Source organism: Podarcis liolepis, assembly GCF_965112155.1.
Source record: "Podarcis liolepis genome assembly, chromosome: 1".
Taxonomy (NCBI): Eukaryota; Metazoa; Chordata; class Lepidosauria; order Squamata; family Lacertidae; genus Podarcis; species Podarcis liolepis.
The window spans coordinates 39703408-39721971 of NC_139554.1; the positions used below are offsets into that span (position 1 = coordinate 39703408).

At 38.3% G+C, this 18564-nt stretch overlaps 1 protein-coding gene and 1 long non-coding RNA gene across 6 annotated transcripts in view; both read left to right on the forward strand.

Moving 5' to 3' along the window:
- Positions 1-18564, forward strand: part of LOC310710619 — a 433355-nt gene that overhangs the window by 305741 nt on the left and 109050 nt on the right. The window lies entirely within an intron of this gene.
- The window catches only part of CDIN1 (CDAN1 interacting nuclease 1), a 118008-nt gene that overhangs the window by 26487 nt on the left and 72957 nt on the right, over positions 1-18564 (forward strand). For 4 of the 5 annotated variants that reach the window (XR_014527694.1, XM_083509915.1, XM_083509916.1 and 1 more), the window contains 4 exons: positions 4961-5006; positions 5833-5897; positions 13601-13661; positions 17845-17917. The exons of the other annotated variant lie outside the window; for it this stretch is intronic. Coding sequence is in view for 3 of the 4 variants with exons in the window: in XM_083509915.1 (XP_083366041.1) it covers positions 4961-5006; positions 5833-5897; positions 13601-13661; positions 17845-17917 (245 nt within the window). In the remaining variant the exon portion in view is untranslated. The remainder of the gene's footprint in view (positions 1-4960; positions 5007-5832; positions 5898-13600; positions 13662-17844; positions 17918-18564) is intronic. 5 annotated transcript variants of the gene reach the window in all.

The following is an 18564-nucleotide window of genomic DNA, read 5'->3' on the forward strand; positions in this document are numbered from 1 at the left end:
CAACTCAGAAGTGGCTTGTGAAAGCCATATGGCTAAGCTGGAGCATCCAGCTTAGCCTCTTCACACACTCAGCTTCTCAGGTAGACTGGACAATTGGCCTTATTACCTATTTCCTCCGAAGATGAGGGGGAAGTGACCTCACTAAGCCTGGCAGGACAGCTTAATCTGTGGTGTTAACCCCTTCATGCATTAATTAGACCTAAACATGTTGGCTCGTGAGACTAGTTCTCCCACACTTACATCCAGATTATTTAACACATATATACATATACAAACATACATACATACATACATACATACATACATATATGTTCTTAACCCGAGGTACTATTTCTGGGTTAGCGGAGTCTGTAACCTGAAGCGTCTGTAACCCGAGGTACCACTGTATCTGCTCTTAAACCTACTGAATGCCTCTGAATAAATATGCTTATTTTCCCCCATCCTCATGTAACTTTCTTTCTAAATGACAACTTAGGGCCTTTAAAGCTAAACTTTCTTAAACCTACAGTGTCCAACTAATGCTGTGTTGCATTAAGACGGTGTTGGGCATTAAGCCTTTCTTTCAGTTTGGGTTCATCATTAGCAAGTGGTGTTGCTATATAAATTCTCCTGAACCCATGCAGAGCTCAACAGGATTGGGTTAGGGCCTCTTGCACGATGGAGCAGGGTGAAAAGGAAATTGCAAGGGGCAAAGAGTGTCACCACAGCATCTAAAGTGCTGCCAGAGAAGCCCTGATAGTCTAGTACTAGGCTGAACAAACATACAGTGGTGCCTCGCAAGACGAAATTAATCCGTTCCGCGAGTCTCTTTGTCTAGCAACCCTATTAGCGGGTTAGCGCTATTAGCGGTTTAGCGGCTATTAAAGGCTTAGCGGATTAGCGGCTAAAAGGCTATTAGCGGATTAGCGGCTTAGAAAAAGGGGGGAAGCGGGGGGAAATCGGAACACTCGCAAGACGTTTTCATCTTGCAAAGCAAGCCCATAGGGAAAATCGTCTTGCAAAGCAGCTCAAAAACGGAAAACCCTTTCGTCTAGCGGGTTTTCCGTCTTGCGAGGCATTCGTCTTGCGGGGCACCACTGTATCTTTTAATAAAGAGGTGCATAGAGGTTATAGAAGTTTAAACAGTAAATGCAGGGAGAGCAGTTTGGGTCTGCTTTCATCAGCTGAAACGGCACTATAAAATCAGCTTCAACGTGTCTAATTGATTCTACTCTATAATTAGCACCAAACACTTTACAGTTTGTTACTGCATGCTTTTCTTTTGGTAGGGCCGTCTAGTTCTTTCCTTCTGTGGGGGATTCTTATTTCACTACCGCCGCTGACTAAATTGCCTAAGAGTTTATACAGCTTGCCTGCACCAGCTGTTTCCCCCCAGCCTCTAGAAGGAACCAGTTTGCAGTTGCTTCACTTGGGCTGTACAAAGGCTCTGAAGGTTTCACTCTGCAGGAACCTCTGGAAAAATCTGCTAACAGTTTCTTTAAAGGGACAAGCTCATTCAGGGTGAAGCCAGAGCAAACTACTAGCAGGCATTTTATGGGTTTTTTCATATCATTGAGCAATTTTGAAAAAATGTAATGGTTTCATAATGTTTATATGAATAAATGCTTCTCTTAATTCTGTACTGCATTTTTTTTTTTTTACCAATTCATTTCTTCCTTTAAAGGAAGAAACAAATGTTGCCTGCTAGCATTAGTTCAGTCTGGCTGACAAGCTAATTAACAGAGCAATCCTATACAGGTCTACTCAGAAGCCAGTACTTCAGTGGGCATATGATTGCAACCTAAATAACAGTTAAAGAATTAAGCAGACTCTGTGAATAACTGTAAATATATTTATGCTCAAAGAAAAAATTTTCTATTTTCCTGTATAGATCATAATTAGTTATTGAAGTTTAAAATGTTAACACTGTTAACTATTTTTATTAAATGATTTAATGACAGGAAGATGTGAAAAATCATGACCAAACATCAAAACTTTGATGGAAGGGAGAGGCTAAGAGAGTCTGTGTACACCCTATATTGCACAGCCGCATTGTAGCATAGGCCAGTTGTGTTTTAACTACCTGATAATTGCTGCTACCACTTCCCCACTCAGCTCAAGGAAATACTAAAAAGGGGGGTTTCTGAGACAACACTCCCAGTGTTTCCCGCCAGATCCCTCTAAGATTAACGAAGGGTAAACCAGCCCACATCTCCCTGCCTCTCCAGAGATCAGAGCCCTTGTAGTTCTTTATAACCCTGAATCTTATTCTCCGGTAACATGAACCCAAGAGGCCCAGGAATGGCGTAGATTACAATAATCCTTGAGTTTGGCAAACACACATGCCAAAACCCCAGCAAACAAATTATAAGAATGGACACAGCAGGTTAAACGTAACTGGAGTGCTGGGGAACTCACAGACAGACTTCGCCGCCTATGGAGCATAGCTGGTCAGTTGCAGGTTTTCTTGATGATGGAATGGGCCCTATTGGGAAGGACCACAGCCCACTGTCCCCACACCATACATAATTTAGACACTTTTTATTATGCTAAACTGAAAAGCCCTCGGAGCTGTAACCTTTTCCTCATATGGTTGTTTCTCCAACCCCTTGGTCATGATGGTTACCATTTTCTGAATCTTCTCCAACTCCACAATATCCTTTTTGAGGTGGGGCAACAGAACTGTACGCAGTATTGAAAGGCAGCCAAATCAATCAGTGAATGCTATGCAGTACATTTTAAGAAATACTTAAAATATGGAATATTTCTCTTACTCCATAAGAAGAAAAAGGATTCTTTTTTGTTCATTTGAGCAATAATGCTTGAACACAGTTAATAATAAAATAATAATAATAATAATAATAATAATAATAATACCTTTATTGTCAATGTAATAAAGCGAGATGTGCGTCGCAACCCCAGAGTCGGCCACGACTGGATCTAATCATCAGGGGTCCCTTTACCTTTACAACCTGTGTACAATGAAATTAACTGAGCCTCCCTCCCCCCCAAAAACACTCAATCTCATTGCACTTTGTGTGCTTGTCGCACAACACACCAACCCCAAAAGTCAGTTGCACTATATTATTTTCTGTTCAGCAGCCTAACAGCCAAGGGTAGAAACTGTTTTTTAGCCTGTTGGTACAACTGATTATACTTCTCTATCTCCTGCCCAAGGGTAGAAGATTAAAGAGGTGCTGGCTGGGGTATGAATCGTCCCTGAGAATTTTTCTCGCTCTCCTAAGGCAACGATCCCTTGCGATGTCATCTAGTGGGCTCAGGGGACAGCCCATGATATCATGTAATGTGTTTACCACCCTCTGTAAAGACTTTCTGTGCATGGCTGTCAGGCCAACGTACCACACTGTGATACAATATGAGTGTACCGGTAGAAGGAGGTCATCAATTGTTGTTTAACATTGTTCTTTCGCAAGACCCTCAGAAAATGGAGTCTCTGTTGGACTGAATAAGATGCAGTCTACAAATTTGAGGTGCAAAACCATGTGCAATCTACTACAAAGAAAAGCAGGAATAGAACTGTGAGTTGAGGCCTTATGAAGAGCAGTATGATGAGTGATTGCCAAGGAGTCACCAAAGAGCTTGTTTAGGACTGTGTGGCATGGTTTTGATGCAAAAGTTCAGTAGAGCAATTTGGTGTTGCAGAACGGAACCACCTGGCAGAGAAGGAAAGATTCTCCCAATTGCTACAGAGTGAATCCGCCTGCTACTCTAAATGGGCAGGCTGAGCAGGGCTAAATCCATTTGTGTATCTAGGTTTATTTCCAGCTCGACTTTTGTTAAAATCTCCAAATATGTTCTGTTTTTAATTACTAATAGAATAAGGATAATATTCAAGAATGTTATATCACTGTTCAAAATGCATTTGGGATATTATCTCTCCATTCAGCACATTGGAACGTGAAAGCCAAATTAAATTCAACATTTTTTGTACTATAATGTAAGACTGCCGTCTGTGTGCAGTTTCTGAATATTAGAGCTGATTGTAATAAGACTCAGAAACCGCATTTGTAAAAGGAAAAAAATGTTAATTATTCATTGTGCATTCTGTACTACAGGGTCAATTTATTGAAACTGTAATTTGTTTAAGTTGCATCTGGATGTAAAATATATCAGAAGTAATTAATTGTGTTCAAGATGTGATGAGGTAGATATATCCATAAAGAACAATTGAAAACAGTAGCCGTGTGGTATTGATTGCCTTTTTTGAGAGAAGGGGGGAAATCTTGTCCCGTTTTTAAATGTTAGCTATTCAGAGAGAAAAATTCTCTCTTGGGGAGAATGTTTTCCAGGTTGCTTCATTGCCAGGTGTTTGACATTGAGTGGAGCTTTAAATGAATGAAGCTTATGGCAGCCTTTGGAAATGACCGACTCCAGGGAATCTCAGCTTCCTGCTGTGAAAGTTTCTATTTTCAAAGCACATCAGTTTTAGTAGGAATGTTACAGTGGTCCCATATGCTTCTTCTGACAGAGAGCTAAGTTTCTTCCCTGAATATGAGACAGCTACTGAAGAGGTTTCCTTTCTGCTAACAAAATGAATTTCAATATGTTGCCAATGAACAATCAGTACGTTTCCAACCATTAATGGAATTTTAACTCCCTCTCTTGCTAATGGGGATTTTCTTTGTTTTCCTTCCTGTCTTCAGTACATGCTACGGATACCCCACTTTGTGGGTTCTAAAGGTGGATAGGAATCACCAAAGCAAGATGCCCATTTCCTTTGAAACTCATGCTACATTTTGCCCCCCTTGCCCCTTCCTCATAAACTCTTTTTCTCACTCTCTCCTTGACCTAGCAGTAGGAAGCCTTTGTCTGAGGTGTTCATCTGGAACAACTTTTCCACACTTGTTTTCATGTTCTGTTAGATTACAGGGCAGCAGGCCTACCTTTGAAGCTCCTTTCTCTTTTGTTTCTTTGCAGTGCACTCCAGTAATTAACTTTGTCCTTCTTTTATTTGTTCCAGTCAATCGCAGTCCACTCTGCTGAGCATCTTCTCCCAGGAGTACCAGGTTAGAAGTTTTCTCCTTTGTGAGGGTTGACAGGTGCCTAATTGAATGATGAATGTCCCTTTATTTCTTTGTAATTGAACTGCCAGCTTTCTGATTGGTTTGGAGGATGTTCCCCTTTCCACTTCAAGCACCGCCTGAGTCTCAGTGGATGGCTGCCAAGCCTACCCATCCATCTGTCTAATAACATCTAGCCTTTGCTTATTTGGTGGACCTGTAATAAATTATGCTAAACCATTATTATTCTGACAATAATAATTTCCCTGTGTTGCGTGGTTCCATGTGCTAAATGTTTGCTGACTTGCACTGTCAGTGCCGCTTTCCATGGCTGACAGAGATGATGATAAATGACCATTGCCGGAGTGGCAGAAGGCAAGAGAGGCAGAAAATGGAGTCATTTATCATGAGATGACAGGTGTCAGTCAAGTGGCAAGTCTCAATGGAATTACTTTTTGTAGTTTTCAAATAAGTTGTTTTTAAGCAATGTTCTTCCTGGTTAAAAATGCCAATTGAATTGTAAAACCAGAGTGCAGAGGACTTGGGTGGAATTGATTTGAAGGGAAATTAATATAAAGGTTGAAAGAGAGAACAAGTTTTTCTCTGCCCTCTGCAACCCTCAGCAAACTTATTTAGATTCAATTACTATGACCTTACTGCCTTTTACATATATGCTGTATTGCAGTACAGTCAAAAGATGTTTCATTCAATGAATAAATGAAAAATAATTTCCAGGCATTAATCTAGGATTTCAGGGCTTTCTTGGGCATTCATGTTTGGTGCTGGCTTTCTTTTTGACATATCATAAAGCTCTGTTGTTTTTCTTTTAAAGAAATTAATCAAAAGAACACATGCCAAACATCACACTCCGGAGGCAACCGAGGCTTACTATCAAAGGTATGAATTAAGACCATTAACAGGAGTACTTGCTAATTTGTGATCCAAAATATGTTACAGATCATAATTTCGTTGTCTGTGATTTCTTAAAGAACATGCATCCTTGTGTTAGAAGACTTACCGTTTTAGGTCTACCAGTAAGCTTTCCAGGATAAGTGGCACTTAGCCAACTTCATGAGAATACCTCTAGACCACAATTCAGTGCACCGCTAAGCATATGGAAGTCCCACTTACTTCCATGAGGCTTAAGTACACATAATTTGCTGCTGGATTTTAACCTTGATCTGTGGCAGTATTCTTTATTTTGCATGCTAAGGGGCAGATTTAACTATCAGGTTCTGTTAGTGAAAGCTAGCACAAAGACCCCTGCCACCACAATGAGGATTCCCTCCTCCTGTGTGCCCCCCCCCATGCCTTTCCCAGATCTGCTGTTAAGAACCCCCAAAACTGGGTGGAGGAGGAAAGGGAAGGTTGTTGTTTTGAGTAAACAGAAATGCTTGTGTTGATGCAACGATCTCCTTACCACTACGCTGAATTCCACCCAAAGTTTCGTGCTTTCCTTAGTCTAATGAATAGTACTGGAGACACATATATTTACCACGTTAAGTGTGCCTACATTGTAAGAAACATTTATAATTTTAGCTATTCTGTTATTAAATAAAAATGGCATCCAGATATAAAGGATTTACAACTTGGGACTGTGCCTGTTTTAGAAACAATGATGTCAAATACTACTTTTAAAGGAGGCATAAACCTTTAATATGTCATTTCATAAAACTGTTACATGATTATGTGCACCTGGAGTTAATAAATTGTAATTGACACTTGTTATATGTTATCTGTAGCTCTATTGACATAGACCTCTCAGCCACATAATTGGGGCATATTGATATCTCGTAGAGATGTGCAATTAAAATTTTACTATATAGACCGACATGTGTAAAGTCTGCACAGTGAGATTGTACCTATGATTATAGATGTCTGATATTTATGATTTAATAGTATCCTAATAAACAAAAGCATTTTAGAACTTGGCCCAAGCTGACTACATAGTACACGTATGAATCTATTATGTAATAGATATTCACCAATGCAAAAACCAGCAAAAGTGTACTATACTCTCTTCCATTTACAATCTGTTGCCTCATATTAAAGTAGCTACAGTGGTTCTAATGTCTTCCTTATAGTTGCTATATTTCATTGCTCCCAGATTAGGGGGGGAAATTACATAGTGAGTAGATCAGCCAGAGTTAATCAGCAGGGTATTGTTACTATATAGGCTTGTGTGTTATAATGTCCTTGTTACATAAACTATGTAAAATAATGTATAATGCATGAATCAAACGGGAACAATATCATGTAGTGTAACTTTTTTGTTTTTAAAATGTTATGCATAAAATGTGGTTTTTAATGTTGATTATACTTAATCCCAGAACTGTGAGAATGTTTGTTTTTAAACATGTCACGAGAGATGTTATTAAAAACACCCAAGTCACTCTGGTAACTGTTGTAGCCAATCTCATTTTGTGTATCAATCGCAGGGATAATTCTCACCGAGATCTGTGAATTTAATACTACTTATTATCCAAATTCTCAGTTTTTCTTTGTTCTTATTATTTTGTATGCCCGTTTTTCAAAACCAAATGTCCTCCCAATCATAATTGGAAAGTTATGTACAAAAAATTCAGTAAATTTTATCAAAATCCTGTCACTAAGCATCACAAACAAATTGGGGGGAAAGCCACTCTAAAATGAACAGAGCATCCTTGAAACAAACAAAAAAATTGGTACTGCCAGCCTAACATCATGAAATCCATTAACTTAAGCTAGCAGTTATATTTTTATGTTTGTTTTAATAGCAGGCATAATTACAGCCACCCATCCCCTCACCCCCATTAGACCTGTGACTCATATCAACCTACAAAACTCTTGCATCAAATATTGTCAGTTCAGCTTGCAGTGGCAGTGCAACTGAGGTGAGGAGTGATGTGCTAGGGCTAACTTCTGCTGTTCCCCCCAACAGAGCCATAATGAGTATGGGATAAAACAGCTACTCTCAGACAACATCCACACCATACATTTAAAGCATGATGATACAACTTTAAACAGAAATGGCTGCTCCCAAAGAATTCTGGGTGCTGTATTTATTTATTATATTTAGATACCGCCCTTCATCCGGAGATCACAGGGCAGTTGACGGCATAAATTTACAAAGTGAAAACATAAAATACACAATAAAAACAGAAACAAAGCAAACCAATAACCCTCATCCCACAGAAACATACCTGTTTTTAATTTCTTTTATTGATAATGTGTTGTTTTTTGTGACCAACTTCTGGACTCCATCACAATGAAGCAGTGTGGATAAATATTGTGGAAATAAAATAAAAAATAACCTATATTATTACAAATTATTATTATTATTAAATAATACCCTTCCCATCTGGCTGGGTTTCCCCAGCCACTCTGGCTCCCAATAGAATATTAAAAACACAATTATTAAATATTAAAATATCAAAACAGGCCTCTAAGATAAGCTCTTGTAAGAATGCTGACAGCATGTGTTTTAATCTCTTACTGTTAGTTTTAATTACCTGTAGTTCATTAAGGGTGCTGAGAGTTGTTAGGAGACCCCTATTTTCACAAAATTTAAATTCCTGGAATTCTCTGTGGAGGAGGATTGATTGTTAAACCACCCTGAGAACCACTTCTCAGGGAGATGGAACAACAAGTAGGGTTCCCTCTGTCAATCTTAACACACACAGAAGTCTGTAGGGAAGGTGGCGGTTTGTTAGGTATTTGCCACCTGAGCATTTAGGACTTTACACACCAATGTGAGCACCTATTTTTGGCTCTGGAACTGAAGCGGCAACCAGTGCAGGTTCTTTAAAATAGAGGTTAACTGAGATCTAAATGGAACCCCTGCCAGTAATCTAGCACTGTATTTTAAACCAGTTGAAGCTCCTGAATACGTCAAGTGCAGGCTCATGTACCGCACACTGCAATAATCCAGTCTGGAAGTTATCAGAACATGGAGTACAATGGCCAAGTAATTGTTGTCCCAAAGGGTCCATAGTCTGTGAACCATCTGGAGCTGGTAAAAGTCACTCCCAGCCCCCTAGGTCATTTGAGAGCCTCATTTCTTACTTATGTGTTCCAACCTTAATAGTTGTTCTTCTATTGTTGACCACTGAGCCACATGTGAAAAATTAGCTTATTCCAATCCACTGACAAACCAGCTTCCATACTCCAGTTTTGAGTATTGAAGTTTGCATGTTCTTTGTTCACATTAAATACAGCGATTACTTCCATAGATCTGTTGGGGTTCCCTGGATAAGTTTCTGAATGTACATTGAATAATGGGTTAATTACTGAACTTTGTGGGTGTGTAGGGGGACACTGCCAAGACCTGCTCGTCATCTTGGAAGCAGAGAAATTTAAGGGCTGGTGTTTGTTCAGTTCATATACAGTATAACGGTAGAATTCAACACTGTACTTTGCCAATCATTCTGTCTGTGCAAGCATTGTGGAATGATCCCCCTAATCTTCCCACACATGCTGTTCTGACCCCCAGAGCCAATTCCCACACATGCAATGTGGTGGTGGTGGTGGGGATCTTCCACTGAAGGCACTTATTAAGTGAATTCACAGTGTTTTAAGAATGGTTTAAGGAAACCTATTTCAAATCATGGTTTTGCATCCTGGTTTCTGGCTAGTCTTTGTCCTTAACAATAAACATGGTTACAGAAAACAAACCATAGCTGAGGATTATTACGCTGGCTACATCATTGTTTAATGACCTCTGTCTAGATTATCCAGTGGTCTGTTGACTTTCTTTAACACGATAATTTGTATCTCAGGGGTCATTAGAAAGCATCACTTCACCAAGAAACCTTATTATATTTAGGCTGCAATCCTATATACTCTTACCTGAGAGTAAGCTTCACTGGACATAGTTGAATTTACTTCTGAGTAAATATGCATTGCACTGTTAATGTTTATTTAAATAAAGTTTTATATAAGAAAGGTGCAAGTTACTTATTAGGTAAAATATGTTAATGTTTGCACTATGCTAATAAACAATGATACTTCAATTCATTTATTTAGGTGGCTGTGTAAGTGATAAATAAAACTAAGCAGAATTCTTATTCAATAAAATATTAATTTGGGAGTCTGTCTTCTTTATTTATCATTAAAATACTCTGTCTCTTTGTCCCCCAAGACTAACTGTAATTTTAGAGCTCTAGGAGAGAAAAAATGTAAGTTGTCTTTTCTCTTTTCATTCATTATGTAAATTCCAAAAGCAAGCTGCTTAGGTCATTTTCTGACCTGTGCTGCAAATATCAGGGTCAGCATGAATGTGGAGCATGGACTGAGAATAACAGGTCAGTAGGTTCAGGGTAAAATGCATAACATGGTGGAGATATGTTTGGTCCCTAGTGAATTTAATGGTAACTATTTCCAACAATGGAATAATTAACTCGATAGCCACCCATTTGACTACATGCGGATTCTGAATATTCTCATCCAAGCATACCCTTAAGTGCTGTGGTTTATATTTCATATGAGAGAGAGAGAGAGAGAGAGAGAGAGAGAGAGAGAGAGAGAGAGATTTCACAGTAAGGGGAGATGTGCCAATTTCTCTTAATGTTGCAGCATATGCATCCTTCTTCCTGTAGTTCTTATTTTGTTTTCAATTTCTCCCCTGCATTTCAATTGATAAAGAGCCTCTAGGGTAACTTGACAACTTAATTGTGTATTTATTATTATACTGTAAACCACATTGTGATATTTGGCCAAAGGGTGGTATGTTAACAACAACAGCAGCTAATAATAATAATAATCCAATAAATATACCACTTTTTTCATTCTGATAATAATAACAACAATAATAAGCCTTGCTTGTTTAGCTACTTGAAACTGATGTTACAAAATACTGCATGAAAGAATGTATGGTAAAGGACCCCTGAACATTTAAGTCCAGTCAAATTCGACTATGGGGTGCGGCGCTCATCTCCACTTTCAGGCCAAGGGAGCCAGCATTTGTCCACAGAAAGCTTTTCCGGGTCATGTAGCCAGCATGACTAAATCCCTTCTGGCTCAATGGAACACTGTGATGGAAGTCAGAACACACAGAAACACCATTTACCTTCCTGCTGCAGCGGTACCTATTGATCTACTCATGATGGTATGCTGTCAAACTGCCAACTTTATGATCAGCGAGCACAAGAGGCTTGGTGGTTTAGACCACAGAGCCACCCGCATCCCAGAGAATGTATGACTAGTATGGTATAGCGTTCTGCAGCTTAGTCCACATACTACTTGCTAAAAGAGCCCTGCTGGATCAGCCAAAGGCCCATCTAATCCAGCACTCTGTTCTCACAGTGCCCAAACAGGTGCCCCTGGCAAGCTTGCAAACAGAACCTGAACACAACGACACTCTTCCTACCTGTGATTCTCAAGAAAGCAGAGGATGGGTATCACCTGTGTGAGTGCAGTCACCATTTTTGTGGGTTCTGTTGGAGGTTGATCTTTCATTTCTATGTTCCATTGCACCCACTTGCTGGCTTCCATGGCATCTGCCAGTGATGTGACAGTGCTTTGTCTGTACAAGCTGTGAATGCTCTTCTTGGTGGTGAAATGGTGATACTGCAGACCTAAACACCAATGCACCTACTACTTGAATGGAAAAGAAAGCTCTTGTCAGAATTTGCCTCCTGCAAACAGAGGGACTCCTGTCCAATGGATAAATCCCCCTGATTGAACGAGAGGAAAGAGGCAATATTTGTTGACTCTTCCCTCCCCTTGAAGGTACTTATGTACTCAGAAACCCTTCTCTGGAAGGTTGTGGAGATCCTCTGGAACAGCATGGGAGATGGCTCTGAGGAAACAAGGGGAAGCTTAAACATCTTCTCCTTTCTGCCAGTGGGAGCATCCTGAGTAGAACTGCATTCAAGGGAGTCTTCCACCAACAAGTGCAACCTCTGATTCCATTGCATCAACTACCCAAGGGCTAATCATCATCTTAGCCATTAAAGTACAGTTCTCTAGGTGTGTCATTTGCAAAATAAATATTGGCAATTCTGACTAATTTTATAAATGTATGGAAATTCATATCTCAGTGAATGTTGTGAGTCCCCCTCATTGTGACTGTCAGCATTTACTTCTTCATGCCTGAAATGTGGGGAAATACACACACACACACACACACACACACACGTGGAACCATTCACACAATTGACCTGAGATTGTTAGCGTTCACCAAAATTTGGACACTTACCATTCACATGTCCTGGTTCACCTGACATGGTAAGCCCAAACTATTGCTTACCAGGATCACATGAACATGTAGGCTCTTGGAAAGGAGCTCACAGCTGTTTCACTCTTCCCTGTCCTTTTAGCTTCTGCACTGCCCTGAGCTAAACCTGGCTTGATGTGTTGTTTGAACTGGGACTCATGGTTAAGTGCTTTCCTCACTAACCATGAACTGTAGTCAAGAACAGACCATAGTTTGGCCTATCATGTCATGAACCAAAGCCAATATATTTTAAACTATAATTATGAACTTTGACCTAGCTATTAAAAAAAACATACTTGGGTACAGATACCTATTTTGTAGAAAGTAAAAGATTGCTTTCAAATATTTGTGAAGTGCTTTGTGAAGTAGGGTCATGGGGTCCCATCTAAGAAGACAAACCTGCAAGAACATGCTTATGAACTAAAGGTGGCAACCATTTTGCACACGTTTGATTGGCACACGACCGTGCGTGCCATTTTTGGCCCTTGTGGGGGCAGGATGGGCTTAACATGCACTCCACTGATGCACACTATGACCCGGAACGAAACCCTTGTGCAAACAGGGAGTTGCCTGTACACCCACACTTCAAGTTAATGGCTTTTACTGACTTGCAGGATACACTGCTCTTTTTCATTGGACATCACAACTGCCTTCTTTAATGTCCCTCCTGTGGCAATATTTGTTGGAGCTGAATGTGTACAAAGTATGATAAAAAAAATACAGGCAGCATCCATTTTGCACAGGGGTTGCATTTCAGCACACATAACCCCCCGCACATCACTGGAGCGTGCATAAGGCCACCCTGTTCCACTCCTGCCCAATACCGTCCCATTTTGGGGCCACTTCTGGGTCAGCAGCAATAGGCGTATGCGTGATCAGTTGGACACACGTAAAATAGTCACTGCCTGTAAAAGTCATACTGCCTGGTGTGGCTCTCGGGAGGAGGTAAATAATAACAATCAGGATTTTCCTGTACACACTTAACCAGGAAAACACCATTGAACTCAGTGGAACTCATCTCTGAGTAGAAATTCAGAGAGTTTGAAGTCTCAAAGCCAGCCTGAGGAGCAGTTCAAGTGAGCTCACATTATAGGTTCATGCCTGACTTTGCCCACTGAGACCAGCTTTCAGACTACTCCATCCATAAGCCACAATCAGCACCTCAAATGTAGGACTTTAATAATGATGTGGCATAGATCTTTCTGATTTGCTAATGAAGGAGAAGCAATAGTAGAGTTTGGTCACCAGGAACTGTTTTGCAAATATTTATATTTTAAGCTAACTTTACTTTCTTCAATCAGTTTCTTCCTGGAATTTTCCAGAGAGGGAGAAAGAGAGACTTAAGACTTCAGTGATGACCTTTTCTTTAAATCTGCAATATTATTTTTATTTTTGTATTGTCTAGGTACCTTAATGGAGTGATAAAAAATGCAGCTTCTCCTGTATTATTGGACCTGGCCAATGAGGTAAAACATTTTTGAAAATCATCTTTCTCTGGTAAACATAAGAGGCTTATCTTTAGTGACTTTTACTTAAAACTATAATTGGTTTCAAGATGCATCACACATTTAAAATTGTTCTGTTGTCTGTCAGTACTACAGTAATTAAACAAAATACATTTATTAGTTAATCAGTTAATGTAATTAATATTTTACCTTCAAGGTGAATGTGCAAATAGCACATTTATTCTTTTATTGAAAGGTTCCTTCCTCTTCCCTTTTTAAAAGAAATCTAGAAAGAGAAGAAAAATGCTGATTTTAAAATGCTGATTTACTTTCATCTACTTGGGCATTTTCATAAATAATGAATTTAATTTCGTGTTAAATTTTCTATTCATAAAGATAAACAAAATGTAAGATTTTACAATAAGTGTCAAAACAATTACATTTTTTAAATCTTCCTTTTAGCATGTAAATTATAGCAAAAGGAAACAGCTTAATATTAATTTCTGTTCTTCATGTACACTGTAGTTCAAAGAACTGATAATCTGACATTTGTGTTATAGTTACCCAAATTTAGAGGTGCAATAAGTTTTTGCAGTTTGGTGGTGACAGATTTATGTCCAGTGTAGGTGGACAGTGATGGACAGGAGCTTAGATTGTAGGCACTGAGGTCCCTGATGGGCTTGCTTAAACACTGGCTACATCACCCATCCAATGAGCTTGAGGAAGATTGGACCATGATCAGTGCTTTTAGGGGTGGACCAGAGTGAAGACAGCTCCATCTACCCCTAGTTTATTTATGGCGAAGATTTCCAGAAGCAGCTTTTCTGCTACAGCACAAAATGTTTATAATTATGACAGATGTCTATCTAGGGAGAGATGTAACTTTAATCTCTTAATATATTGATTTGCAGCAATAACTATCTTAATTGATATGCTTTGAAATTCTTATACAAGCCTTAGAGGAATATCCTGAAATGCATGATATCGTGTTGCTTTTTAAATAGTAAAATTACCTTAAAAATTATGTACTTGGAATATAAGCTGAACAGTAGCAGCTAGTCCTACATGTTACATTAGGAAGTATGTCTTTTCTGTAAGCTTCTGTCTGATTTACATTACTCTAGTCTGCAAATGAGCAATTACCTATCAGTTACTAGATGTTTCTAATGGTCTATGAAGTGTCTATACATTGTAATAATAGAGTGAACATACGAAAGGGATTGCTTTGTATTAGTGCCAAAGGATGCTTTTTGAGGTTTCTGACATAATGTTTCAAGTTTACACCGTTCTCTTTTTTCCTTTTAAACAAAGAAATATTGTAATGGAACAGATCCTTAGTAAATAACATGCATTGCATGGAGATTGTCATAGCAGAGTACCTCGTGGGTGCAAAGAAATATAATGTTAGTAGTCTTGTTTGCATATATTTTTCCGTTGCATTTTCCCTTTGTACATGCAGTTTCTATTCACATGCAGATAATACACTTAATTTCTAATACCTGAAGCACTTGTTTAACATATGTGCAACCTAACAATTCATATTGTTAGGTTTCGTTTGGTTTAAAAAGAAACTTGGAGATAAATAAAATTGTGGTTAAAGAAAAAGTTATTTTCAGTAACTTAATTTATTGCTAGCAAAGTAGCAGGTATATTTGAAAGGTAATGTTTTTTTGTGACTGCTTCTGGTGCATTAGGGAAATGTGGCAGTAACAAGCACGAGATCACTGCTTCTACACAATCAAGCTGCCATTTTTATATGATAGTTAATATTTAAATGGCATACTCCTGCATCTGCTGACAATTGGTATAATGGTAATACTTTATGAGTCAATATATATTTAATCAGTAGAAACTGTAAAAATTGATGAGAAATATATAACATAGATGCATTACAATGCGTAGCATCCTTCTTAAATAAGAATAGGCCTCTGTTGTTTTGTTTTTTTCAGTGTCCAAGTTATTGTAAAATTTCAGATATTAGATATGTTAATTTTCTGCATCCAGAAGGTTAATTTAAAAACAACAACCCTCAAAACTCTGATGTGTGTTAAGAATAATAAAATTAGTTCACACCAGGCAAATATTTTCTAGTGGGATTTGAAGCACTATGAATTTTACTTACATGCTAAATTCTGACATGAAGCATGATGGCCCTATTTTAGAGAAAGATGGGTGCATGATTAATATGAAAATTAGGCAGATGCAAGTACCTGAACTAATAAGGTAGTCCTTATTCAGGCTGGACTACCTTCAGTAATTTCACCATTTTTCATATGTCAGCTCTGATGTGGGTTACTGGAAATAAGCAGTTCTGTAGAAAGCATTCCTTTCTACTTGGGGAATTTAAGGGCATCCAAGTACATATATTTATTTGGTAAAAATATGTACAAATAAGAGCACCTTTTAGGGTTTTCTAGTTTCTAATTTTGTATGAAATGAAAATGTATATTAATACACATGAAAACATCAAGAAAATAATGATTGTCATAATGCGAGTGAGGTTTAGTCATCTATTGTGAAGTAAAAAGTGCTTTATTCACTAGAGTATTGTAATTTGCATTTTTTTTTAAAAAAATGCTGATATTCAGAGGATACTGCAGCTCATTTTTTAAATAAATACATGCCTTTAAATGGAACAGGGTCTTTCTCAGAAAATATCCCTATATCTTAAATATATTATAGAAAACCTCCTTTCTGAGGTACATAAGATTCATTTTTTCTCATAACCTTAATATTCTTCTAGAAAGCACACTGGTTGATCTTGAATTAGCATTAGTGATTTATTACATTTGGTGATTATCAGTAAGAGATTGTTAAACAACAGCCTATCTGTTTCTTTTTAACAAATTGTCCGAAATATACTAGATTTGGGTTTGGAGGGAAGTAATTTAGATTTGGGTATTTGTTATTAACCTTTCAAAAATGTGTTACAATGCTGTTAATTGCCTTCCTGAAGAATCAGAACCTATAGGTTTGTATCATCTAAATGAAAATGCAGTATATTGCTAGGTCTGTTTTTATTTAAGATTTTTAAAAATCCACTCTTCGATCTACATTGTTGTTAAAAATAATGTGGAAATGGTCTGTTGAGGTAAAATGCATGTGCATTTTTGTGTATGTGTATTTTGCATTCCATGTGCACATTTTGTTGATAAGTGGAAGCTATTGTTGCATGTTAGTTGGTTTTTGCTTCATGCAGTGTACATTAAACTGTGTGCTTTAGGTTGAAGATTGTTGAGAGAAAAGGCCACTTTAGAGCTTCATTCATATTCCTTGCCACAATGCCATTCAGGTTCCTGGTAAATCATATATACTAAAACTGGTCCTGAGTTATGACAGATATGACACTGCTCCTGAACAGCAAGAGGAAGGTATCAAAATGCTTGGATGAACCCCAAGATTTGCTGCAGTAGAAAAAAAATATTGAGAGGGGGGACTCAAGCAGGCCACCATAAAACAGCTCAGTAAGGGTTGAGCGTGCTCAGTGGCCACACAATGTCTGTTGTGGTGGTGAGCAGGAAACGACGGAGGAGTAATGGAATGGAGAAATCAGAAAGAAGGTATGACTGGCTATAACAGTGAACAAGAGCACACCGCGCTGCGACACTTGAGTATAGGTCCCACTTGTATTGTTCTTCAAACATGATGGTAGTCACAGAACAGAGTACTGTACAGTGGTACCTCGCAAGACGAATGCCTCGCAAGACGAAAAACGTGCAAGACAAAAGAGTTTTCCGTTTTTTGAGTCGTTCCGTAAGACGAATTTCCCTATGGGCTTGCTTCGCAAGACGAAACGTCTTGCGAGTTTGTTTCCTTTTTCTTAAAGCCACTAATAGCCGTGCTTCGCAAGACGAAAAAACTGCAAGACGAAGAGACTCGCGGAACGGATTAATTTCGTCTTGCGAGGCACCACTGTAGTTTAAGTTTCTTGCACAAGTAAATATCCTGCAACGTAACACCACAAATAACCAAAAGAAATGTGGCTAACAAAGCATGTAACAAATATGAATGAGATCATAACTTTAAAAAGTCTTGGTAATTGTGATGTAACCTGATTTATATCCTAGGTCAGGTAAGTGTATTTTTCCAAAAGGATAAATGGAGTGATAGAGAACAAATCCCTAACACCCCTTTGTTGATATAAGTGATAACATGGAACCACATTTCAAAGACAGCTGAAGTTGTTCTTCATCTTTCCCCTGAGGTGGATTTTGCCCCATCACTGATGGCTCGAATAGTGTTGGAAAAATTTCTACAAGAACAAGAAGGATCAATCCGTGAGTATTTTTTAAATAAATATTTAGCTTCATATAATTACAATTAGCTACAAATAACAAGATAGAATTATAATTAAGCTAAAGAGAGATTTTTTTTAGTCCTGAACCTTGGATAGCTCATTATTTTCATGCATGATGGTTAGATCTGCTCTGACTGAACATGTAATAATAATTAGTAATAATAATATTATTATTTGTTGCCCCAGCCACTGTGGGTGGCTTCCAGTATATACAGAAACATAATAAAACATCAAACATTAAAAACTTCCCTGTACAGAGGAATGTTATCCAGGATGTGCATATATTCTTTTCTTCTAAAGTATTTTTTCACTAAGAACATTCATATAAAGTTGAAAGAGCAGTAGCCAGCCTAGTCATATTCAGAGTAGACTCACTAATTTCAATATGTTTTCTCTTACATCCATAACGTGATAGCGTTTCAGTTGCATTTCTTGCTGTCGCACATTAAAATGACCCTAGTTAAGGCAATTTTGAACGCATAGCACAAAGGTGTTTCTGTTCCCATTTTAGAAGGAGCTTTCAAACTATTCTGTCTCAGTCTTAAGGTAAAATATTATGGGCAGAATACAACCAATATTAACGATTGTTAAGCCCTATCCATGTCATTGGGGAAAGTAAGCACGTGC